The 25,206-nt window shown below is 48.5% G+C and overlaps 3 protein-coding genes across 5 annotated transcripts; all 3 read left to right on the top strand.

The window, feature by feature from the left end:
* Nucleotides 1–532: 532 nt before the first annotated feature.
* Nucleotides 533–14,236, top strand: VPS33A (VPS33A core subunit of CORVET and HOPS complexes). Of its 2 annotated transcripts, none has more exons than XM_087828829.1 (13): nucleotides 533–650; nucleotides 2,587–2,652; nucleotides 3,108–3,235; nucleotides 4,084–4,270; nucleotides 5,860–5,976; nucleotides 6,885–7,059; nucleotides 7,456–7,649; nucleotides 8,777–8,903; nucleotides 9,387–9,454; nucleotides 10,014–10,151; nucleotides 10,485–10,622; nucleotides 11,881–12,049; nucleotides 12,425–14,236. In XM_087828829.1, the coding sequence occupies exons 1-13, from the start codon at nucleotides 549–551 to the stop codon at nucleotides 12,604–12,606; spliced, it is 1,791 nt and encodes a 596-aa protein (XP_087684955.1). In that variant the 5' UTR covers nucleotides 533–548; the 3' UTR covers nucleotides 12,607–14,236. The 2 variants fall into 2 exon arrangements, with proteins under 2 accessions (XP_087684955.1, XP_016074527.2); XM_016219041.2 differs by lacking the exon at nucleotides 533–650 and adding an exon at nucleotides 2,237–2,449 and having other exon boundaries at nucleotides 12,425–14,234.
* A 1,932-nt stretch (nucleotides 14,237–16,168) lies between these two features.
* On the top strand, nucleotides 16,169–16,303 carry LOC148090818 (uncharacterized). Its single transcript, XM_087828831.1, has one exon. The coding sequence runs from the start codon at nucleotides 16,169–16,171 to the stop codon at nucleotides 16,301–16,303; it is 135 nt and encodes a 44-aa protein (XP_087684957.1).
* A 293-nt stretch (nucleotides 16,304–16,596) lies between these two features.
* Nucleotides 16,597–25,143, top strand: DIABLO (diablo IAP-binding mitochondrial protein). 2 transcript variants are annotated; one of them, XM_087828822.1, is made up of 6 exons: nucleotides 16,597–16,684; nucleotides 17,391–17,517; nucleotides 22,857–22,988; nucleotides 23,694–23,804; nucleotides 23,975–24,071; nucleotides 24,417–25,143. In XM_087828822.1, exons 1-6 carry the CDS (start codon nucleotides 16,635–16,637, stop codon nucleotides 24,608–24,610), a joined length of 711 nt encoding a protein of 236 aa, XP_087684948.1. In that variant the 5' UTR covers nucleotides 16,597–16,634; the 3' UTR covers nucleotides 24,611–25,143. The 2 variants fall into 2 exon arrangements, with proteins under 2 accessions (XP_087684948.1, XP_087684949.1); XM_087828823.1 differs by lacking the exon at nucleotides 17,391–17,517 and having other exon boundaries at nucleotides 16,602–16,684.
* Nucleotides 25,144–25,206: the final 63 nt, after the last annotated feature.

Here is a 25,206-nt window from a genome sequence, read left to right as displayed (position 1 = left end):
TACTGCAGTCTCGCTGATAAACAGCTTTAAGAACTTGGTATGGGGGGGGCGCGTGTGTGTGTGTGTGTGTGTGTTGATTTGGGAGAGAAACATCATGTAAGTGAGAGAAGCACAGAGTGGTCGCCTCCCATCGGCCCGGGCCAGCTTTTGTGTGAATTGCAGCGGTGGCCCCCAAGCGCCAAGGGCAACGCGAAGGGCCGCCGGGCCGCTGTCATTAAAAGATTTCCATCCCCTTTGGCTCCAAGCTACCATTTTTCAGCGGCAATTTTTAAAACTCAAGCGGGGCGCGCGGGGTCCAGTCTCCGCCTTCGAAGCTCAGGCCCCGGCGCCCGCGCCTCGGGAGTCGGCGGCGGCGGAGCAGCGGGGCGGCGCTAGGGCCCGGGGGAGCCGCGGGCGCCGGCCGACTCGGGCTTCCGGGTTTGCGTGCTGCCGGGGGCCGCGGTCACGTGAACGGGCGGCCACGTGACCACCATTGCGGCTCTCGCCGAGGGGGCCGGGAGGACGCGTTTGGTTGGATTCGGGGGCGAAAAGGAGGGCGGCGGGGTAAGATGGCGGCGCACCTGTCCTACGGGCGCGTGAACCTGAACGTGCTGCGCGAGGCGGTGCGCCGGGAGCTGCGCGAGTTCCTGGACAAGTGCGCGGGGAGCAAGGTGAGGCCGCGCGGGGGCGACGGCGGCCCGAGGCCCCTGGAGCTTCCCCGGCGGCGAGCGGGCGGGAGCGGGGCCCGCCGGGACCCCGCGCGGCCTCGCGTTGCTTCGTGGCGGCGGAGTCCAGCCCCCCTGGTGTCTCAGCCCCTGCGGACCCGCGTATGGCGGGGGTCGCGCAGGCCCGGGGACCCCGGGACGGGTCGGGACGGGCGAGGGTGTCCTGCGTGACAAAGGTCGCAGTGTCGTTACAAATCCTAATTTGGCAAAGCCCCTGAAGCACCGGCACCTTGTCGCCTGCCGCCCACACGGACTGCGAGAGAAGCCGCAGTCACTTGAGGTGTGAACGTGACCCTCCTGTAAAGTAAGGTGGTTTCTCCTGCTAGATGGTAACCACCGGCGCCCAGCTCGGAAGGAGTCGGAAAGCGTAGGCCGGGGACTTGACGGGGTTTCTGCTACCCCTCCCCTGAGGGCTATCAGCCCCGGCTGAATAGCTGGCAGTAAAACGCTGAACAGAAAAGGAGAACCGAGGACACTCAGGAATCAGGCTGAGAAAGAATAGAAACCCAAGAGGCAGAGCGGGCGCTAGGCACTGAGAGAGGGGAGCAGGCTGGGTCCCAGGTGCCCAGTTCAAGCTCCAGAAATGATGCTGGAGCCTGGGTCAGATCGTGGATTGGATCCACCTAACATCCTGGCTGCAATAGTTTACTATCGTTTTGCAAAATGTTACCATTGGGAATCTGGGTAAAGTGTACAAGGGATCTCTCTGTATTGTTTCTTAAAACAATACATCTCAACAATAAAGATAAATTAAAAATAATAATACAGAATGTTATCGACAGTTATCACAATAAAAATTTAAGTTAAAACAAAAAGAAAGCCCAGCACGGCGTGGCTCAGTGGTCGAGCATCAACCTAGGATCCAGAAGATCTCAGGTCAGTTCTCCCATCAGGGCACATGCCGGGGTTACCGGCTCAATTCCTGCTCTGGATGGTGCACGCGGCAGCCGATCCATGACTCTCATCATTGATATTTCAACTCTCTCTCTCCCTCTTCCTCCCTCTCTCTGAAATCAATAAAGATAGATTTAAAAAAAGAAAAGAAAAGAAGAAATACCCCTGGAGTTTAGCAGTGGAAACTCTCCTAGGTGTCCAGAGCAAGGATCCTGTGGGGTTAAGTCCAAAGTTGGGAGTCCTGCCTACCTTATAAGATATGTGAGGTCCAAGGTCTCTGTGGCTCAAATTTTCTGAGCCTTTTAAAATATCTTCTGTCAAAATAAGATTTGTAGTACCTACATTAGAGGTTTTCATGTTATGTAATTGGGTTATATGATGCTTATATATAAAATAAAATACTAGGTTGAACTATTGCCATTGGCAGTTTCCATATGGTTTAATCCAATAGTACCATGACACAGACACACAACAAACTCCAGTTCCTTCTTTCTTTTGAGGACGGTGGTGAAGTCTTGAGTTTACCGTGACCAGTAGCATCCCTTGCTGTTTTTCTCTCTTTTTTTTCCCAATCCTCACCCAAGGATATTTTTTTCCGTTGCTTTTTCAGAGAGGATGGAAGGAAGAGAGAGAGAGAGAAACACCGATGTGAGAGACAGAGACATCGATTGGCTCCTCCCGCACACATACAGACCTGGGCCAGGGATCGAGCCTGCAACTGAAGTCTGGAATCATCCCCTTGTCTGGAATTGAACCCAGGACCCTTCAGCCTGCAGGCCGATGCTCTAAACACTGAGCCAAAACGGCTAGGGCCCTGGCTGTTTTTCTTTAAACCGAAGGACATGTGCGTGGTCAGAGTCTCTTAAAATTTTTGTTAATTCAGAGTTTGAAGCAGAGAGTCCTACTATGTGTGACTGCTATTTTCTGTTGATATTGTTGAGATTCCTGATAGTAACCATAACAAGAGACTGTATCTCCCCTCTTACAGGCAATAGTTTGGGACGAGTACCTCACAGGACCATTTGGCCTGATTGCACAGTATTCACTACTGAAGGTAAATGAGCTATTCAGGTTTTGTTCAGCGGTTAATAATTAAGAGTTTTTGAAATAATAATAGGGTTTTACATTTTCTCCTGAGTAATTGGCTTCTAAAGCTGTTTGGTCTCATGTAAACACTGATACTAATTCGTGGCTAACATTTTGTATACAGTGGTCCTTTGGTCTATGCTGCTATACTGATTCTAATTCTAGGGAAATTACTAGCATTGTGTTACAGGGCCATTACCTGGTGCCTTTGATAGATAATCAGGGGAGAGTCATTTGAATTCAGAGGCGATAGCAGAGACTTCATCCTGCAGCTTGGGGCTTTATACACCTGGCTTTGGCAAATCTAAATATGCATAATTAAGTACTAAGTGCATTTGCCTGGGAGTGTAAGATGTCTGAATCTGGATATGACAGGTAAAGACTGGTTTTTTTGGTTAACCTTTTGTGTGTGTGTTTTCCTAGGAACATGAAGTGGAGAAAATGTTCACCCTTAAAGGAAGTCGTTTGCCAGCAGCTGATGTCAAGAATATTATTTTTTTTGTCCGACCCAGGCTAGAATTGATGGATATAATTGCTGAAAATGTGCTCAGGTATTTTTCTCAGGGCCTCATGTTTGGTCCAGAAGAGGCTGGTCCTGCAGGTCGTAATGTACCGAGCTCATTGCAACCCCATTCCCTCAGCAGTGCATTGGGAGGGGGTCTTTTGGAAAACGGTCGGGCATGAAGGATAAGAGGCGGGTGGGAAACTTGTAAAGTTGTTCAAACAGTTTGGAGGGATCATCGTAAAACCCCACTCTTTTAGCACAGCTGAATATTTGGACCTGTATCAGTACAAGGGACCCTAATTCAAAGGAACAAAAGAAAGAAACCTGTAATGGGTATTTTTCAATATACTGAATATAGTGTGGTTGAACCCCATAAGCGGAATAAGAGCTGATTAAAATTTAATGCAGCATCTATAGAGCAAGTTGTCCCCGCCCAGTCTGCACTCCAGAACAGTTGTGGCCCCTAAAACCTTAAAAGCTAATGGGCTATTTTTGGGAAGCTCACCGTTCAGGAGAGTAGAGGTAGGGGCCAAGAATGACCTTTCATTTTAATGTAAGACTCCGGACCGCTGCATTGGTTTGGTCACAGGAGCCATTTGTTTTCAGGAAGACACAAATATCCTATTTCAATAAACCTGAGAGCCTTAAACCCCATAAATAGTTTAAGAGGAAGCTGAAAAGTGCATTACAAAGTCTTGGCTGTGAATCAATGCTGCTTTCCTGTCAAGGAGAAGGGAATGAGCAGCTGTAGCAGTTTGGATCTGAGAGTCAGTTTTGCTGTATTTATCTAGCCAGCATTTATTTAGTGCCTGCTGTGTATCGGGGAGTAACATGAACAAAATAGCCTGTGCCCCTAAAGAGCTCATAAGCTAACAAACGTTACTTCATTTGCAGTGAGGACAGACGTGGCCCAGTAAGAGATTTCCACATTTTGTTTGTGCCACGTCGTAGCTTATTGTGCGAGCAGCGGTTGAAGGATCTGGGTGTTTTGGGCTCCTTTATCCACCGGGAGGAGTACAGCCTGGACCTCATTCCCTTTGACGGGGATCTCTTATCCATGGAGTCGGAGGGTGCCTTCAAAGTAAGAGTGGTTTTTTCATTTGTTTGTTTTTTGTTGATCCTCACCTGAGGATATTTTTTCCTTTGATTTTTTGAGTGGAATGGATGGAGGGAGGGCAAGGGGTGGGTAGAGAGGAAGAGAAACAGTGTGAGAGACACGTTGAGAGCGAAAGAAACATCAATGAGAGACACATGTGCCCCGTGGGGGTAGGGGTGATACAACCTACCACCCAGGTACATGCCTGTGACTGTGAATCAAACCTGAGACCCTTTGGTGCTCAGGCCGACGCTCTAACCACTGAACCACACAGGCCAGGGCTCCTCAACATTTTTTCTAAGAAATTTCATACAGAAAAGTTGTAAGAATTGTACAGGGAGTGCCCATCACCTAGGTTCTGGGATTAACATTTTGCTGTGTCCGCTCTATCAAGGATCTGTCACCGTATACTCACACAATTAATCCACATCTGTGTAATTAATGAGAATTGGCAGCAGCTCAGGAAAACGGGTCCTGGCATGACAAAGCCCGTCCAGAGGCAAGAGTTCCTATTTATTTAATTAGGGATTTGCAAACAAGGGCAGAATTATTTTCTGCTGAGAACCGTGAGCCCTGGGCTTTGTGTGTTCACTAAGGATTCTGTTTAGAAACCAAGCATTTTTGCCTGGATGGTAAAGCTAAGGTTTACATTAGGTTCTACCTAATGTTAAATTCAACCCTGATTTCTGATGGAGCTCCATTTTACTTATCTATGTGATTTTTAAACAGTGAGCATAATTTAGCATCTCTTGGCATCAGGAGGCACTCTGGATCTTCCCGTGCTTTAGGATGTGGTCATGATCATCCATCATTGTGCAAAATGTGGGAATGAGAACTCTGCCCAGTTCAATGCTCAATAGCAGTGCTAAATATAGTATGACCTTAATTTGTTTGTATATTAAAAAAATCAGTATATATAAAACCTATCTGCTTTGTAAAAACAAGTTGAAAAGATAACTTTGCAAGGTCAAAAAAATATGTGTATTTAAATGTTAATGGGCATTAGCATTTGACCCTCCCAAAAGATCCTCATGGCTTGAGATACCACCTGGAATTTCGCACGTGCAGAATGGAGTTGGGATATCAATGTAAATAATCATTTTTGTAAAAATGTTTGTAAAAACTGCAAAGTATTCTGTTGTGTGGTCATCTGGGACTTTGGGAGGTCAAAGAATACATGCATTTGTGGGTATTAGCATATGGCCCTCCCAAAATGTTCTACCAAAGTTTACATTGACCACAGCAAATGGGAGAACCCGTGTAAGTCCTTATTAATCAGTAATTTATTCAAGAGCTGGTAAACTAAGAGTGGGCATGCCTGGTGAACACTTTCCTTCAGGAGGTTCTGCCCCAGGAGAACTGCTTCCACAGTTGTACCCCTGAGACCTGAGCTGGTGTCCTCATGGCCTAGATGCCAAACAAGTCCCCAGCAGCTTCATAAAGGGACTTGGGTCCCATCCCCTGCTTCCCCGGCAAAGGGGAAACAGTCTCACTCACTGCCAAACCCCAGTGCCAGACAGCGGCGGGCACCCAGGTGACCTGGCCTGACAGTGACCTTCCCTTCCTCCCCGCAGGAGTGCTACCTGGAGAGTGACCAGACCAGCCTCTACCACGCGGCCAAGGGGCTGATGACCCTGCAGGCTCTGTACGGGACGATCCCCCAAATCTTCGGGAAGGGGGAGTGCGCCCGGGTGAGAAACGGCGGCTCTCTGGTGGTGAAGGAAGGGGCCCGCTTGGCACCCAAAAATCAGGGAGCGGGAAGGCATTTACAAGCAAGTTCTGTGAATCCTTTTTATTTGAGAATTTGTCTACTTACTAAAACTTACTCATAACCCCAAAATCGATAGCATGTTGTGGACTTGCTCAAAGCAGCAAAAAATTCCAGTTGCCCAGTGCTCATGTTGGCAGCTGAGGTCGGACAAGGCTCTGCTCTGCCCTCCTTTCAGCTCCCACTGTGAACAGAATCCCTTCTCCACTAAACGGGGCCACGCACTGCTTGATGTCACATTGTTTGCATTCCTGTGCTTTTTGTTGGTGATTTTGCTGTTAAAACAGTCCTCACGCATAGTGAAGTGCTGTCCAGTGTCTCTGAGTGCAGGAAGGAAGCACGTGTGTTAGATTAGCTTCATTCAGGCACGAGTGCCGGTGCTGTTGGCCATGAGTCCACTGTTAGTGAGTCAACCGTATAGATGAAACAGTGTCTTTAAACAGAAACATATCAAACAAGGTTATATGTTGCCTGATTGACAAAAATGTGACCCGAAGCTCCCAGGAACCTCACCCTGGGTTTCCGCTCGGAGCGGGGGCTCAGTGTTCCCTAATTCCTGCTCACGGTGACTTTATAGGACAGAACTACCAGGAATAACACAGACTGTCCCTGATTTTGTGCCTCACTGAGAAATAGTGGCTGCCACTGGGCACAGTGTAAGTGTTGGAACCGGTGGCCAACAGCAAATGCTTTTCTATAGCTGCCCATTTCTCATCAATTTCACTATTCCACAGTTTTTATCTTTTTTTACTTTTCTGATTGTTTTTAGCCAGATTTTAAAATCTGCTCGTCCCTGGGAGGGTCCCACCTGATGCAATGTTTTGTTTCCAGCAAGTGGCCAACATGATGATCAGGATGAAGAGAGAATTCACAGGAAGCCAGAACTCTGTCTTTCCCGTCTTCGATAATCTCTTGCTGCTCGATCGAAACGTGGACTTGTTGACTCCCCTTGCCACTCAGCTTACGTATGAAGGACTCATCGATGAAATTTATGGCATTCAGAACAGTGAGTAAAGTGCCATCTATTTTTACCAAGAGGTCATCTGACAAAAATATCCAGCTCGTTTTTTTGAAGGTACTTTCTTTGCATATAAATAAGAGAATATTTAAAAATATAAAAATATTGTGTCTTTGCATATAAATAAGAGAATATTTAAAAATATAAAAATATTGTGTCTGTTGGTCACACGAGGGCTGGCCGGATGTGTAGTGAGGACTGTGCTTGTCCCCTGTGAGCAGAGGCCGGGGGTTAAATCCGGGTGGCACTGCAGTTTGGAGAACGCAGATCCCGTGGCCGGCAGTTGTGCAGGAGGCTGTGGGAAAGAGCCTCCCCGTGCCTGGGCGCCTGCGTGGTCCTCCCAGGAGACGCACACCGGCGCTCGTTCCCTTCCGTGTTGCCCAGGTTACGTGAAATTACCTCCAGAGAAATTTGCGCCCAAGAAACAGGGCGAGGGCGGTAAGGACCTTCCCACGGAAGCCAAGAAGCTTCAGCTGAACTCAGCGGAGGAGCTATACGCCGAGATCCGGGACAAGAACTTCAACGCCGTGGGCTCTGTGCTTAGCAAGAAGGCCAAGGTGATCTCGGCCGCGTTCGAGGTGAGCAGGGCGTCATCGCCCGCCGCTCTTGTCGCAGGCTGGGCTGCCCAGCACAAAGAGGGTGGGAGCTGCAGACCGGGAGAGCGTCAGGTGGCGGCGTCTCCCTCATCCTCAGAAGCCACAGACGCTACCATCAGAGGACCCAGGTTTCTTTTAAACTTTACCCAGGCCCATGAGAAAAGGTATTTTGTTAAGTTTTTCTCTCCCTTTTTTGGGGGGTTTAGGGGCAGGTTTGCAGCTTACAAGCTTTTGTCATAAACATTTCTTTTCCCTCCTTTTTCATTGTTCCCTGCCTTGCTTAGAGGAAGGCGGCTGTACTATAAATAAAAGATCCTCTGATAGAACTTTCAGTCTGAGGGGAAAACTCCAAGTTTGGCCAACATGCCGGCGGCAGAGGCACCTGCGGATGTGCCGGGTGATAATGAGAGTGAAGTCCCGGGGGCCGGAGCTTCTTAACTGGCGGCTTCATTATCGCCCTCCCGCCGCCTCCTGCCCACTCTCCGCTTCATTCCCATGAAGCTTGACTTTGAAATGTGGGAAATCAGTAGGATGGTAGACGGAATACTTGGGCTTTAGAAACATGAATTTGGAGACCTTTTGAAAACTGATTTTCCACTGAATATTTCCAGATTTCACCTTTCTTAGGAATTATGCCTACTAACTGATTTTCACATTTCTGAAGTTACTTTTGGTTTAAATGATTCAATTTTGCGAAAAAATATTTTCTCATCACTAAATGAGGTTCACTTTGTTCACGGACAGTACTCAAGGTTGAGGCTCAGTAGGAAGGATGGCGTTTTCTTCCCATTACAGAGGGAACTTTCTGCTGTTTATGTTCCCCTCTTAACATAGTGTTTTCCTCCTAAACATTTGTGGTTTACCCAGTACTGTCCCCCACAAATACTCAGATGCCCACAAAACACTGTTCACAGCATAAGCCGGCCCCTTTGCCCTCTGCAGAAGCACCAGTGAACTTACCTTTTTAGTTTGCTCTGTGACGGTGGAGCTGGGTTCGGCCTGATCCCGATTCATTTGAATCCCAGTCTCCCTGTCCCATTAAATTAAACTAAACATCCTCTGAGCTGTAACAGTGAGCATCCCCTTCCCGTTGACTCTGCCCGCCTCAGGAAAGGCACAACGCCAAGACAGTGGGGGAGATCAAGCAGTTCGTCTCCCAGCTGCCCCACATGCAGGCCGCCAGAGGCTCGCTGGCCAACCACACGTCAATCGCGGAGTTAATCAAAGACGTCACTAGTGAGTACCGGTGCTGTGATGAGGCTCACCTGGGCTCCTCGGTACCTGCCAGTCTCTGGTTTATTCATTAAAACACAGGCTGTAAGCGCTGCCTCGGGGGTTGGTTGGAGCCCTGTGTTATGAAGTACACTTTGAATCTTAAATTTAGCACAGTGTTGGATAGAAATCAGCTGAAACTGGGCTGAATCTGGTGATGAAACACTATGGGGAAGTTAGCTCTCACTGGGACTAAGGCAGAATTTTTGAGATCTGTATTTGAGTTTTGAGGACAGCAAAGGGGTACGGGGTCAACTATCTAGATGTAACTGGGGGCACGGGTCGTGGGGTTTCCCTGCTTTTAGAAGGTTCTCGCCAGGTCACGTTTTCAGCCTGTCGCTTGCTGCTTTTTGTTGTGTCTTGTTTCTTAATCCATAAAAGCACGTTATTCAAATAGATGGACATTTGTTTAATTTCTAAGCTGTAAATTTCCTGATTACATTTTAGCTTCTGAAGACTTCTTTGATAAGTTGACAGTGGAGCAGGAGTTTATGTCTGGAATAGACACCGATAAGGTAGGTAAACAGTGAAACTGTCTACCAGATAATGTATCAGACATGAGATTATAGCTAGACAAGCAACGGCTTTGACTCCAGTGTCTTGCTTAAATATGTTTAAGGGCCAATGCAAAATGTGAAAATGTAAGTTTTATCAGGTAACAGGTATTTAACCTCTCTCTGTAGAGGGCACTTCTTGTGACAGCCAGAGAGGCGAGACCCAGCCCCCGAAATCAAAGAGCTTTAAGGACTGTAAGAGATAAATTAAGATACTGGCTTTCAGAGAGAAATGGTCATGTAATTTCCTTACATATTCACTTCTATTAGTGAATTTTAAAATGTTCAATTTATGAAAATAAGAGACAGATGAGTCCAGACAGGCATCTAGATTCAGGAGTGTGTCCTCGCCAGCCTTATGCTCCTGGTGATAGGTGTGTGTAGCAGGAGCTGGAAGGGTTTTAGGAAATGTGGGGGGAAAATGTGCTATCCTCCTACATATCCTCTTTAATTTTGAAAAATAAATGAGTATATATCAAGTCCTCGAGGTCCCAGGTGCTGGTGTATACTTTGTTTCCAGGTCAACAGTTACGTTGAGGACTGCATTGCTCAGAAGCATCCACTGATCAAGGTGTTAAGACTCATTTGCCTCCAGTCTGTGTGCAACAGTGGACTCAAACAAAAGGTTCTGGATTATTACAAGAGAGAAATTCTCCAGGTCGGTATATTTTTAAATTACTAATTTGCCAAGTGGGGGGGAAACAGTTTTTTAAAAAAGACTTCTCAAGTCTGCTCACTTAAGTTGGGCCCATAAATGTTGACTCTGAATATGTTAAATCCTCTCTGAAATTATGAGGTAGGTTCATTGTGATGGACAAGCAATTCTGGGGCAGGTTTCAGCCGCTGTCCTTTCTCTGTGCCCACGGACGGTCATCACCTGGACCTCAGTGATGTGCCTTGGAGAACAGAATCGATTTATTGGAAGTGCTCTTGAAAGTCGCAGAAACCCTTTTCCTGATCTTACATCCAGGCCAAACGACTTTTCTTGTAGACATACGGCTACGAGCACATCTTGACCTTACACAACCTGGAGAAGGCTGGCCTGCTGAAGCCACAGACGGGGGGCAGGAACAATTACCCCACAATCCGGAAAACTCTGCGCCTCTGGATGGATGACGTCAATGAACAAGTAAGGCGCCCTCCACACGTTAGCTTAGTCACTGGTGCTACTCGATCCACGCATCCACCTTGCTTTCTAAAAACAATTTTCTGATGTTTGTGAAAAAGTAATGCATTTGTGTGTTATGTCTGTCAGAATCCCAGCAGAAAACGGGGTAGTTTGAGGAGAGTTTCATGAAGATGGGAGGGGGGCAGTGAGAGGCAGTGCAGTGGGCAGCCCTTACCAGGCAAGGCCTGAGGGCAAGGAGATGGAGCTGTTCCAGAAACCTGTGTCAGACCTGGGCAGAAGAGCTGAGTGGAGAGATCGTCTGACAAGATGAGGGGTGAGCGGCCTCTGGTCGAGGGACACCACCAGCCTCCAGCCATGTCACAGACAGGAAGCCAGGGCCAGAAAACCCTGGCCTGACTGCTGCCCACTCTCCCGTGTTTGTCTGGTGCCTCCCATGGGCCCAACCCAAACAGCACGGAGCACATTGGTACAGAGCCTCAGGTCTACCTCCTAGGCTCAGTGCTGAGGAGGAGGGCAGAGAGCACCTGGGAGATGCCCAACACGTGCGGTGAAAAGTCAGCTCTTGCAGAAGTAAGGCAGACAGTGAAGTTAGGTCCCTTTCACATCCAACCCCAATTTCTCCTCAGAGGCAGCTGTTGGTAAACCTAACCCACTTTCAACCCTTGCAGAAAGATTGTGTACATACAAACACTTTCTCATAAATCGTGCAAATTCTATACCATGTGCAGCTGTCTCTTGAAGAGCCTTCTGTGACCTGCCTCTTTTTTAAGTTCTCTCTAATTGCTACATAGTGGATTTGCAGATACACCTTATTTTATGACTTGACGGGTTTCTGTTGCTAGTAATTAAGGTTGTTCCCGGTCTTTAACTGGTACAGACCATGTTGCAGCTACTGTTCGTGCTGTGGTCTGGTCTCCCCTGGCATGCCAGCCCCCCTGTAGGATAAATGGTAAAAGAATTGCTGGGTTCAGAGGTTATGCACATTGTTTCTCAGCTAGAGGTGCCGGGTAACTCCCCACCCCCCACCCCACGAAGTTTCTTGCCAAACTAACAATTTTTCACCTCCAGTACCCGGAGATGCTTCGTGTCGCTTTTCAAGATGTGAATCAAAAGTGAACCTCTGGCTTCGAAGGTGCAGGGGGGTGGTTTTTTTGTCTTCAGAGATAAATCATATGGTTTCGGGTTACCCAAAAGGCCTCAGTCAGTGGCTCTTGGTCTCTATACCTAGAGGCTTTTTCTCTCTTTAACTATTTAACAGAACCCCACAGACATATCCTACGTGTACAGTGGCTACGCCCCTCTCAGCGTGCGGCTGGCCCAGCTGCTTTCCCGGCCTGGCTGGCGGAGCATCGAGGAAGTTCTGCGCATTCTCCCAGGGCCCCACTTTGAAGAACGGCAGCCATTGCCCACGGGACTGCAAAAGAAACGTGAGTCTGCGGCCGGGATCTGCAGATCGTTACGTGCCATTAGTGTGGTTTTCATGTATTATGCAGTTGCCTTGTGAAATACATTTGTCCAGTCCCTGGGCGTCAGAGTCCAATACACCTCTTTTGTTGGTTGCTAATGTACACTGTAAGCACGGGAGTGCATTACTCCCTCGGGGGTTGCAGCTTTCCGATCAGAGTGGAGAATCTCAGTAGTTAGGAAAATATTTGAGAGCAAAATCATGGGCCTAAGTTTCAAATGAACTGTCAGAGCCAGACATGGTTGACTTTTTTTCCCCCCTTACAAATGATGTTTTTTAAGAGGTAGGAAGAGAAACTGCAATAATAACTCTTAATTCTGAAATGTTTCAATTTTAGGTCAACCCGGGGAAAACAGAGTCACCCTGATCTTTTTCCTTGGGGGTGTGACCTTCGCCGAAGTTGCTGCCCTGCGCTTTCTCTCCCAGTTGGAAGATGGGGGCACAGAATATGTCATCGCCACCACTAAACTGATGAACGGGGCCACTTGGATAGAGTCTCTGATGGAAAAGCCTGTGTAGGGCGTTGAGAGCAGACAACAGGCAAACTGCAGAATAAACCGCCCCTTGGGGGAAGCCGCTGGAGGAAATACAGCCCCACCGAGGAACCCAACACAGGAATACGGAACCACCTTTGGGGTCAGCCTCTTGAATTAGGCTGTTTTCTCCCTCCTGCTCTCTCTTTCGTGTTCCTAACTTGAAGAAACAAGAACAGAAGAGACAACCTGGGTCAAGAAACACGGGTTTTTAATGTTCTAAGCTCAGGATCTTCGTTAGAGACCTCTGGAAATACACTGAGGATGGTGGGGATGGATCATCTACACAGCCACACAGATGGGCCAGTTCTTCAAATAAGCAAGCAGGGACCAAGCAGTGAAAGTGAAAATAAAAGTGGACATTGCGCCCTGGCCAGTGTGGTTCAGTGGTTGGAACGTCTGTCCGTGCACCCAAAGGTCAAGGGTTTGATTCCTGGTCAAGGGCACGCACCTGGGTTGCAGATTTGATCCCGCGCCCCAGGGCCTCAGGTGAGGATTAACAATAACAAATTAAAAGATTTGCTTTTCCTGGGTTTAATTTGGCCTTGGCATTCAGTCTTTGGAAATAGTCTTAATGAAAACGATTCCTGGGTTAGAAGTCCTTTCTCAGGCCCTTGTTATCCCAGGGAGATTAGTTTATACCTTCCAGTCCGGCAGTGGTCAGCCTCGGCTGCCCTAGAGAGTGAGGTGCGTTTTCCCCTCAGTGTTTTGGCTCATGGGATTCAATTCAAGTCTGGTCAGGTCTCCTTGGCTGGGGTCTTTGTCCTATGAACAGACACTCAGTTGTGTCTCATGTGTCTACATTCACTCATGGCTCTCAACTTGCCCGCTTAGAGCGTAGTGAGGCCAGCTCCTGAAAATGCATTCCACAGAAGACTTAAAAACATCAATTGCTTCACTTGTATGCAAATAGAAAGTGTGGATAATTATATATCACATGCCTTTGTGTCCGTTCATTTAATACTTGAAGCAGCCTTTGTCTCCAAGGAGTGTGGCCTTCCTGAGAAAGGGTGTGTGAATGGTATACTTATTCCTGGAGAGGGTGGATTGTTTACCTCACGTCTGGACTTTTTTGTAGTTGAGTAGGCAGCTCTGCTACACCAGCAGCCCCCTAAAAAGGGGGTCTGCGTAGATAAAGAAGTCTAGTCTGCATAGGCACTGTTTTGTGTCTTACTATACACTTCTGAATTTTAGCCAACAGAGAAATAAGCATTTGAACTGTAGTTAACTGGGGGGGGGGGGGGGGACAGGAGCGTGATGGTTAAAGGAGGCAGACTGAAAACGGCCGTGGAGGTCTCGGAGGGAACTCGGAAGGGAAGGGCCCGTGCAAGTCGCAATCCATTCCAGCTCTGCCCTCACTGGAAATGGATTACGATGGGTCATGACGGGCCCTTTTGTCTCTGGTTCTCAGCTGTACGTTAAACACTGGCCTGTCACTGGACAGGAGTGTTGATATTCAGCAGTGTTGAATTCAAGAAGAAATACTTTAAAATAGCAGGGTGAGCTGAGCGTCTGCAGACAGGAAGGGGGCTGCGATAGAGATGGTGGGTAGAAACACGGCATCCACACCGTGAACACCATGAATCAGACTGAGCCTGGTGTGTTACACTGTCATGGGATTTACTGATGGCGTAACACAGAAAACGGTGCCTTTTTGTGAGCCAGTCGAAAAAGGCAGTGATGTAAAATTTCTCAGATTCTTGTGTTTCTAAATGAGTGCATCTGACCTTGAAGCCACGTTTTTTAGATTCAGTTACTCCATTGCTGTAAAATACCCCAAATTGTGCGGTGACTAGACACTGTGAAGGCTAGAACACACAACCGCCTTGAGACAGCCATTTGAAGGGTGTGCGAGGTGAAGGGGACCGAGGCAGGCCTGTTGCTTCCCTGCGGGATGAGGTATAGTCTTAGCCGTACTTCCTTTCCTGGGACTACATGGGACACAGAGGCCCTTCAGATGATCAGCTCTCTCGGGGAGCAATTACCACTCACCGACTTCCTGAGCAGCTTGATTATGGTCTGCTCTGGTTTTCAGCTGAGCTGCGGCCAGGGCAGTGATTCGATAATGAGAGGTCCTGATCAAATTAAGGAGCCATTTGCTTCTGGCTGATGATGTTGATAAAAGGGCTGGTGTGCGCACTGCCTGTTTTTTTTTTTAAGGTCAATAAAAAACAGTAACGACAAGCTAGCACAAAAAGCAAAATAAGCAGCAGCCGCCTAAAGTTCGTGTTTTCTTTCACTCTTACGCTGGGAAAAGGGTCTGTTCTGTGTTTGCCGCAGTCCTGACTGGCTCTTCTTGTCTCTCAGTTGTAGGACTCGACATTGGAAGTGGGCACGTTGGGAAGGCGACTGTAGGATGAGTCTCTAACCTCACCCCTGTGAATTAGAACCAAGCACTCAGCTCTTGGGTCTCAGCGCCTGATTCTCACCCACATGCATGCTCATATTTGCATATTTTTTTTAGGACACCACTTTTGCTTAGTTGGGAGGACATAGTGAACATCGTTTGTACAGTGGTCTTTCTACTCTGAGAGTAGGGTGGGGTTGCTCTCAGTGTGTAACAAAAAGGATCTGGACTGCATCGCACCGGCAGTGTTGAGAAAAGCGGACAAGAAGGGGCATGAAGTACCCCCTGGTGTACCGCTTCCAGCCCATCTGAGTCGGGAGCTTTGCAGCGCCCGGGAGCTCTGTGGGCCGTGGCGGCGGAGGGTGGGCAGGGTTTCCAAGGCCCCGCCCGGCCTGCGGTCGCCCTGCGCAGCTCGGGAGCTCGGGGACCTCGCGGGGCTTATGATTGGTCTGCAGACCAGCCTGCTGCTGCGCGCAGCCGCCGCCTGAGCACCCCAGCCCTGCCCAGGTCCCCGGGCACACAGCTACCCTCGGACAGGGCGGCGAGGGAGCTCGGAGCTGCCGCGGGCGAGGGGTCCTGCACGCCTGCCGAGTGAGTGGGATGGGGAGAGCGCGCCGCGTGGAGGCGGAGGGCGGGTTGGCGGCTGCCGTCGGGTCCTGCCCACGGCGGGAGAGCAGGCGGCTGCAGCAGCTGGACGGGCGGGACGGGGAAGGAGGCAGCCCAGAGTCGGGTGGAGCCCTGGCTGCCCGCAGAGCAGACGTCCTGCGCCGGGGCCGGGGCACTGCCCGAGCCTGGGGACAGCAGGCTGTGCTCCCCCGGCCCCTTAGAGCGCTCGCAGCATTAAAAATGCAGGAGGTGGGAGGAGGAGAGGGCTGGCGGGAGGACGAGTGCGGCCGGTGCCGGACAGGGGGCGGCTCGGTCCGACCCGGTCCAGACGGGCCCAAGGACGAGGGGCACTTTCGGCCTAAAGGAAGGCGCGCCCATCGGGCGGTGGTCACGGAGAAAGCCGGCGCTTTGGGCCGCCTCAGCCTTAGGAGTTTCCTCTTTAGACGGCGGCCCTGTCCAGCCGCCCGCATCCCAGAGCCGGGCCCGCTGGGCGGCCGGGCTGCGTCCCAGGGGGCCGGGCCGGGCGGGGGCCGTCCCACAGCGCCCTCAAGGCCGCCGCGCCGTGCCCCGCAGCCTTGGGCCTCCGCGCGGCGCAATGCCGGCCTCGTCCGCCGTCCACGTGCTGCAGCTGCTGCGGGAGCTGCTGGCCTTCGTGCTCCTCAGCTACACGGTGCTCGTCGGGGCGCTGCTGCTGGCCGGCTGGGCCACCTACTTCCTGGTGCTGAAGTGACAGCGCCTCCGCCCCGCTCCCGCCCTCCCCGGGCCCAGCCCCGCCGCCCCGCTGGCCCCCGGCCTCGCCCCGCCCACTCCGCGCCCCCAGGCCCAGGGCCCGCCCAGCCCAGCCCCGCCCGCGAGGAAGCTCCGGCGGTTGGGTGGCGAGCACGGCCGTTACAGCCGTTTCCCTAGGCCCCGCCCCCGCCCCTCCCATCCAATCCCGACTGCGCCCTCGGGCCGGGGCGTGGTCGTGGGGCCAGGCCTTCCCAGGTGGAGGCCACGCCCCGCCGCCGCTCGCGAAGCTACGTCACTTCCGGCGTGTGCGTCTAGCGTCCGGCCGCCCGGGGATGGCGGCTCTGAGGAGTTGGCTGTCGCGGAGCGTAGCCTCCTTCTTCAGGTACCGCCGCTGCGAGGGTGGGACGAGGGTGAGATGAGGGAGGGGGAGGCGACGCAGAGGGCGCTGGCCGGGACCGCGGCGCGGGCCGCGCGGGCTCGCGCTCCGCTGCTCGGCCGAGCGGGCCGCGGTGCCCCGCCCCCCTCGCGGGTGTGAAGACGTCCGGCCTCCGCCGGGCCTGGGCCTCCCGCCCCCTCGGCCGGGTCAGGCCGCCCCGTCCGTCCGTCCCTGACGGCTGTTCTGTGATTCCACCTGCGGAAAGCGAGCCCGCCCAGCCTCCGGCCGTCTTCTTGGGGCGGCTCGGCCTCCCCGCGAGCTCCCGCCGCCTCTCGAAGCCCGGGCGGGCGGCGGGCGGCGGAGGGAGTCTTCCTTGAGGGCGGAGGGGCCCCGGGACCGGTCAGCCCCCGCGGCTCCTGCGGGCGCCAGGTGTGGTCCGGAGCGAAACCCTGCCCGCGGGAGCCTATGCGGGCGTGAGGGTTACCTGCTGAGCTCCGGGACCGCTGGGCCCGTCTCCCCGCCCGGCGGCCCTTTCGTGGGAGCCGGGCGGCGGGGCCCCGTTTAGCGAGCCCCGGGCTTCCCCACCCTCCGCGCCCCGCCGTCCGGAAGGCCGAACCCGCAGCTTCCCGCCGGCCCCGCGAGGCCCAGTGCGAGCCGCAGGGGCTTTCACAGGCTGCGGCCGTGACTTACCAAATGTGCCGCGTGTGTCTAGGTACAGACAGCGAGTTCCTGCCGGGGCCAGCTTCAGGAGGCGCTGTTTCTCGGAGTCGATCAGGCCATGGCCCAAAGCGGTGGCCGTCGGGTTCGGGGTCACCCTGTGTGCAGTTCCCATCGCGCAGGTAACGTGCGGCCGTGTCCCTGGGCGCTGCCTGTCTCGGCGTAGCAGGTCCTCGCGTGGGAAAGCGCCTCGTCTTACCCAGTGCGCATGCGCACCCGCGCACACGCGGGCTCGCCCTTGACCGGGTGGAACCAACATCAATATTCCCGTTCCGATTGCCTCTTTGGGTAGGAACAGAATGTGAAGTTGTCAAATTGTAGAAAGAGGAGAGAGAGAAATAAGACGAGTATATTGCAGTCTACCAGCGAAAAATAGTCTTTAATTTAACAAAAATGTATTGAGAATTCTTTGCGTACCCTACATTGAGCAAAACAAAGTTCCTGCTCTCCTAGAGCTTGCACACCAGGGAGAAAAATCAACCGATATAAAATGCCAGGTGGCCCTGGCCGGTGTGGCTCGGTTGATTCCTGGTCAGGGAATATGCGATCAATGTTTCTCTCTCTCCCCCTCTCCCTTCCTCACTCTCTAAAATCAATATAAAAAAAAAACAAAACCATTTTTAAAATGCCAGGTGGTGATAAATGCTGTGCAGAAAACAAATAGGGTAAGCGAATAGGAAGTTCTGGAGGGAACTGTTCCATTCTAGGGTGGCCTAGGATGGCTACTCGGATGGAGGGGTAGTTAGGGATCAGAATGATCTGAGAGAGTGATATGTAATACCTTGGGGAAGACTTGCCAGGCAGGAGGAACTCTCAAGTGCAAAGGTAGAAGCAGGAGTGTGCCTGACGTGTGTGGTGACCAGCAAGAAAGGAGGAAGTGCTGGAGTGGAACTAGGAAAAGAAAGGAATGAGGCCGTAGAGTCAGCTAAAGAGCAAATTGTGTTTTGTACTTTGTAGGCCATTGTGGAGTTTTAGATTTTATTCTGAAAAGGAGGCCACAGAGAATTTTAACACAAGATTATTGCAATCTGATGTAACTTAATTTTTTATTTATATTTTCTTCAAAATACAAATTTTGGAAGGACAGCAATCTGCATTCATTGCATGTATCCGAGACTATTGTGTGTGGTTGGGAGAAGTACATTTATTATAGACAGTTCTACATATTTAGTTGCCTACTTGGAATATGTCATCTAGATATTTCTGTCTTCATTTATTCAATGAAGTATATTTGCATAATTGACTAGGTCACGTTCTGAAGATTTAAAAATATAAAATAGAAACATTTTAAAGAAATCTAAAACATTCATTAAATGAAAAAAGTTTTCGTTTTTCCCATCCTGGTTCTCACAAATACAGTGAAACCGAATTTTAGCCTTATCAAATAATAACTTGTGAGTTCTGCATAAGCAGTATCAGTTTTAGTAAGAGGGGTAATTTTGTTAAACTTCTGTTTTTGAAAATAGAGGCGTATGGCTGGCTCTGTGCCCCTCAGCAATAATTTTTTATTCTCATCTCCCCACCCTCTCTCTCCCCTTTGACAACCATCAGCTTGTTCTCTGTATCTAGGGGACTGTTTCTGTTTTGTTTATTCATTTATTTTGTTTTTTTAGACTCTGCTTATAAGTGAGATCACACAGTACTTGTGTTTCTGTCTTATTTCACTTAGCATAATACCCTCTTGGTCCATCCATGTTGTTGCAAATGGCAAGATTTCATTCTTTTTTATTGCTGAGTAATATTCCACGTGTGTGTGTGTGTACATAAACATCCATGCATATATACACATCTTCTTTATGCATCTATCAATGGACACCTAAGTTGCTTCTGTAACTTGGCCATTGTAAACAGTGCTGCCATGAACATTAGGGGTGTGCATATATCTTCTCTAATTAGTGATTTTGTTTTCTTCAGGTAATACCCAGAAGTGGAATTGCTGGATCATATCGCAGCTTTATTTTTAATTTTTTGAGGGACCTCCATATATAAGGTGTCCCCAAAAATATATATGCACACACTTTGAATAATTATAAAGGCAGTGTTTATTAAAATATATTTCACTTTCAAAATTGAGCTCTCCGTTGTTACAGTGTGTATACATTTTTTTGGGGACACCCTGTATTTTTCCATAGCGGCTACACTAGTTTACAATCCCACCAACAGTGCATGAGGATTCTCATTTCTCCACATCTTGGCCAGCACTCGTTATTTGTTGATTGGTTGATAATAGCCATTTTGACAGGTGCAAGTTGATAACTCATTGTGGTTTAATTTGCATTTCTCTCATGATTCATGGTGTTGAGCATCATTTCATGTGTGTTGGCCATCTGTATGTCTTCTTGGGGAAAGTGTTTGTTCAGGTCCTGACATTTTTAATTAGATTTTTGGGGGGAGGGTAAGCTGTATGAGTTCCTTATATATATTGGATGTGTCATTGGCAAATATCTTCTCCCATTCAGTAGGTTGTCCTTTCATTTTGTTGGCGGTTCCTTTTCATTTTCGTTTGATAAAGTCCCATTTGTTTTTCTTTTGTTTCCCTTGCTCGAGATATACCCAGAAAGATACTGCTAAGAGCAGCGTCAAAAAGAGTTTACTACCTATGTTTTCTTTTAGCAGTTTAATGGTTTCAGGTCTAATATTTAAGTCTTTAATCCATTTTAAGTTTATTTTTGTATGTGGTCCATTTCCATTTTTTTGTAGGTATCCAGTTTGGCATCACCACTTATTAAAGAGATTTTCTCTGCCCCATTGTGTATCCTTGCCTCCCTTGTCATGGGATTCATTGACCATTTAGGTGAGAATTTATTTCTGGGCTCTATTCTATTCTGTTGTCCTTTTTGTGCAAGTACCACTGTGTGGTTATTGTAGCGTTGTAGTGTAGTGTGATATCAGGGCGCATGTACTTTTCCACTTTGTTCTTTCTTAAGGTTTCTTTGGTTATTTGGGGTCTTTTGTGGTTCCATTTAAATTTTAGGATTAGGTTTTCTAATTCTGAAGGGATGCCATTGGTATTTTAGTAGGGGTAGCATTGAATCTGTGTATTGCTTTAGGTAGTAAGGACATTTTAGCCACATTTATCCTTCCAGTGCATGAGCAAGGTGTAGCCTTCCATTTATTTGTATCTCCTTCAGTTTCTTTCTTCCCTGTCGAGTACATACAGGACTTTCACCTCTTCCGTTAAATTTATCCCTAGATATCTTATACTTCTCATGCAATTGTGAATGGATTGGTTTCTTAATTTCTACTTCTGGTCATTTGTTATTGATGTAACAGATTTCTATATATGGATTCTGTATCCTACAACTTTACTGAATTCATTTACTCTAATAGTTTTTTGGTGGGATCTTTAGTTTCCATATGTAGTATGGTGTCATCTGCTGACATTACTTTTTAAAGGTACATGTGGAACTGAGAAGACCAGGAGAGTCCAGGCATGAGATGATGGTGCGCTTGGTCTAGCTGGGCAGCAGTGAAGGGAGGGAGAAGTGGCCACCTGTGGTCAGTAGGGGTTGTTGATGGGTTAGATGTGGAGTATACAACCTAGATTCCAGTGCTTTTTAAAGGCCTAAGCAACTGAAAGAATGGAATTGCATTTACTGGGATGGAGAGGAATAGGTTTTGGGAGGGAAAAATCAAGAGTTTGGTTTTGGAAATGATGGTCTGAGATGTCTAGTAGACATCTAGGTGGAACTGTGATATGCTTTATCAGGAAGAACTAAATAGGAAACCATTTTAGCAAAATATTCCTGATATTTATGTGTTAATTAGAAGTTTAACTCCATTACAAATATTTTCAGCATCCTCTGAGGCTCACTCATGAGCCCTCACCTTTTTGTGCCTCACTTCAGCCCTCATCGATGCACACTGATGAATCTTTAACCCTAAAACCCTTGGACAGCAGGCCATTTTCAGCAACAATTAGGACATTTTGGGTTTGTCCTGTCTCAGTTCATGTACTGTTCTTAAGCCCCATTTACCTCAGTCTGGACCATGTGATAGAAGCCTCTAGTTCTGTAGGAACAGCAGTTCTGTTCTTCAGAACCTGCAGTAGCTCCATTGTGTTACAGAACTCAACTCCTGTGCGCCAGCCGGCCTTGCTTCCTTGTGCCACCCACTCCACCAGCTAGGTTCCTGAACATCCATGCATACATGTGTTCTTTTCCTCGTTTCTTCTAGCCCAGGTGCCTCACCACTAATCCTAGTCCTTTCCTCAAGCCCATATCCACCTCTCTTTAAAGCCACCTGTCCAACAATCTCTTCTGACCACTTAATGTATATTTTCATATTTGGTGATAATCCATTTGCCACTTTTCTTGGTCCATCACAGAGCCTATGGAAACTGTGGAGTGGAAAGATTCAGTGTGAGGTCTAGATGTGTGCCTCTTTGGTGAAATTATATAACTACTCTGAGCTTCCATTTCCTCATCTGTTAAAAAAAGCAGTGAGGAGACCTGGACTGTTGTGAGGAACAGGTGAAAATGCTCTGAAAAATATTGGGCATTATGAAGACAAAAGTTACCAAAATACATCAAAACTAGCTTCTCATAAGCACAGATAATGTCATTCCTTCCTTTCTAGCCCCTTGGTGTCTGTTACATAATGAATAATTATTTGATTGAATGAAAAACAAAAATGATAAATCTTGATTTGCTCATGTATCAAAGAAACTTCTTGACTGCTGTTTTCAACAGGCAGTGATTGTGTTTGCTCTGTAGCAAAAACAAGACAACGGGTGATAGAAGGGTCGGTTTCTTTGTTCTCATGCAGGAAATGCTCCGCTGAAGAAGCAGAAGGCAGTCAGATGGTTATGTTGCCCCCCCCCCTTTTTTTTTTAACTTAATAGCTGAGGTCAGAGTGGAGAGTCCCCACCAAGACTGTACCACTCATTCTGCTCAGAGTTGCCCATTTACTTCCTTCTACTCAGCTGAACCCTCAACTCTATAGCCTTTTCCAGGCTGTTCTCGTTCAACACAGAAGTGACTGCTCTCCGATGCGGGCCCCCACGGTAGCCCTGACAGGCTTCTGCCACAGCTCTCACAATGCTTGATTGCATTACTGTTTCAAGTTCTCTGTGAGCTCCAGCCCTCCCTCTCCCCATGTGAAATCTTTGAGGGCGGAGAATATGTCTTTTTTTATCTTTATATTCCAAGCATCTAGCGCTGTGGTAATGAATGAATCATAACTTCATGAAATGTGTTGGTTATAATTACTTACCTTTTATAAAAAGAAATACTTTGCTTTTTGGAGCAGAGACTAAAAAATAAAAATAGATGGAAAGTATACTCTGGGATTATTTCTATTTATTGTTGTAAATAGCCAAAATAAAGCTTAAAAAGCAGCAGCTGATACAGAGCAGCGCAGTGCAGGTGCGGCATGAGAATTACGGTTCCCGCTTGGCTGGCTGTGGCCACCTTCTCAGCTCAGGCTTTGGAAGCTGAGTGGAAATGTTTGTGTTTTTCAGAAGTCGGAGCCTCATTCTCTTAGTAACGATGCACTAATGAGGAGGGCTGTGTCTCTGGTAACAGATAGCACCTCCACCTTTCTCTCTCAGACCACGTATGCATTGATTGAAGCCATCACAGAATATACGAAGGTAAGTGTCCTCCTGTTAAATCTCGGTCATTAGATCAGTGGTCAGCAACCTGGCTCACAGACCACGCTAGACTGATGCCTGCTTTTGTAGTTTAACTGGAGCATGATCAGGCTCATTTGTTTATGTATTGTCTAGGACTGCTTTGGGGAGTTAATAGTTGTAACAGACTACAGGGCCCACAAAGCCTAAAATATTTACTCCTGTCCTGATCTAAAGCACTGGCTTTTAAGGAAAAACCTTAAATATAACAGCCCAGTTTATAAGACAGAAGTGCCAAGCTGATTTGGTTCAGTTAGGAGTGAAAGGATCCAAAGTCTCCCACCACCAGGGGCTTCTCTGTAAGGACAGTTTGAAAACCATTGATGTGAGCTAATTAGAGTATGTGGATAACAAAATCATTTAAAATTCTCATATATTTACCTTTATTTTCTAGCAGCTTTTTTCTCAGCCTTCTGAGTTCCCCTCTGCACCTTGTTCTCTGTCTGAATTCCTAACAAACATTTAAAAACACCAAAGTTTTCAAGTGGAGCTACCATCCTGGAATAATGACCCTACTTCCCACATTAGTGTGTCTGTGAGGCTGAGGACTGAAGGGCCTGTTTGCTGTAAAGGGGCTTCATCCATCTCCTGCAGGTGTGAGTCTCACTAATCCTACCACATATGCCTCACTTATTTCACTCAGACTTGTTTATTCTGTATTTGTAGGCTGTTTATACCTTAATTTCTCTGTATCGACAATATACCAGTTTACTGGGGAAAATGAATTCACAGGAGGAAGATGAAGTGTGGCAGGTGATCATAGGAGCCAGAGTTGAGGTAAGCAGCAAGTTAGGTATTTCTGTACTGCAGCTCCTGCCTTGTGGTGGTGTCTAAATTATTGATTGCAGGTGTCTAAGCAGTCAGTTCTCTAAATCCATCATTTTTAATAAGTCCGTTTAAATGGGCTTAACCTCTTCATGTTGTCTGAAGCACTGTTTAATTTACAGATGACTTCAAAGCAACAAGAGTACCTGAGGTTGGAGAGCACCTGGATGACTGCAGTTAGTCTTTCAGAGATGGCAGCTGAAGCTGCGTACCACACCGGTAGGTTAGTCTTCACTATGGAGGTGCCATTTGAGTTCTCTACAATATTATTTGTGTAGTAAAAAAGTTAAATTCACAAAACATATATTTTAAGAGCTAGGTAGCTATTAAGATTGTGGCAATTACATTTAATAATTATGATAGCTGCTCATAGCTGGAAAAATATGCTAGAATTTTGACAATAAAAAAAATGCACACCTGAATGTGGAATTAGTTCTCTGCTCTGCAGACAGAAGGCTGGCAGGGAGGACAGTGGCTCCAGAAGGGGCTCAGATGACAGCCATGGAGCCCCCGGCTTTCCTTGTGTCCGCTCACACCTGTCCTGTTTGCCTGATCTCTTGGCAGGAGCAGATCAGGCCTCTATAACCGCCAGGAGTCACATTCAGCTGGTGAAGTCACAGGTGCAGGAGGTCCGCCAGCTCTCCCAGAAAGCGGAGACCAAGTTGGCAGAAGCACAGACAGAAGAACTCCGTCAGAAAACACAGGAGGGGGATGACAGGGCTGAGCCAGAGCAGGAGGCCTACCTGCGTGAGGATTGAGGGCCGGAGCCACTGCCCATGTCTGCCACTCAGCCTGGGGTCGGCACAGCTTTCTCTGCAGGGAGAGGAGGCAGCAGGTCCTGCCCTGGCCCATTAGGCGGAGGCCTTTGTGAGCTGTGAGTGCCTGGCCCCTTCCCCCCAGTGTAGGCGCGTACTGGACCTGTTTCTTATCCTGGGGCGCTGCACCCCACTCAGCACAGCTGCCCTCTCACCCACCGATCTTTTTACTTCCCACACAGGGCATCTCACCCACCTGGCCAGAGCAAGTCCTTTTCTCATGCCCACAAGTTCAGTAGCCGTTTTAACCTCATTTTCTAGTCTTATTCAAATAGGATTTAGTATTTGCTCCCTTCATAGGAATGAGTTTTGAGGGGAGAGAGGAGCCTGTCCTGTTTGCAAGATTTATTTTTTAGTGCTTCTAATGCCTTCTCTGATCTGGCCCCACTGCCCTATAAGGACAGCCCAGGCCAAGGAGCCAAAAGTCCATTCATATTCTTAAGGGACTGGTACTGTCAACAGGACTTACTCCAACACATGCTTCTTATGTCCTTTCCTTTGAGTTTCTCTATTGTATCTAAGAATAATTTTTTTGCATT

The sequence above is a fragment of the Miniopterus natalensis genome, chromosome 20, assembly GCF_054644295.1.
Source record: "Miniopterus natalensis isolate mMinNat1 chromosome 20, mMinNat1.hap1, whole genome shotgun sequence".
NCBI lineage: Eukaryota > Metazoa > Chordata > Mammalia > Chiroptera > Miniopteridae > Miniopterus > Miniopterus natalensis.
Note: the sequence above shows the minus strand (reverse complement) of the source record. Positions and strands in the feature narration are given on the sequence as shown.

Coding starts and splice junctions, on each gene's coding strand:
- VPS33A (XM_087828829.1), top strand. CDS start 549: ATGGCGGCGCACCTGTCCTACGGGCGCGTGAACCTGAACGTGCTGCGC. Junction 3,236..4,083: donor ATTGCTGAAAATGTGCTCAG/GTATTTTTCTCA, acceptor CTTCATTTGCAG/TGAGGACAGACGTGGCCCAG. Junction 7,650..8,776: donor TGATCTCGGCCGCGTTCGAG/GTGAGCAGGGCG, acceptor TGCCCGCCTCAG/GAAAGGCACAACGCCAAGAC.
- LOC148090818 (XM_087828831.1), top strand. CDS start 16,169: ATGCCGGCCTCGTCCGCCGTCCACGTGCTGCAGCTGCTGCGGGAGCTG.
- DIABLO (XM_087828822.1), top strand. CDS start 16,635: ATGGCGGCTCTGAGGAGTTGGCTGTCGCGGAGCGTAGCCTCCTTCTTC. Junction 22,989..23,693: donor CCATCACAGAATATACGAAG/GTAAGTGTCCTC, acceptor CTGTATTTGTAG/GCTGTTTATACCTTAATTTC. Junction 24,072..24,416: donor TGAAGCTGCGTACCACACCG/GTAGGTTAGTCT, acceptor ATCTCTTGGCAG/GAGCAGATCAGGCCTCTATA.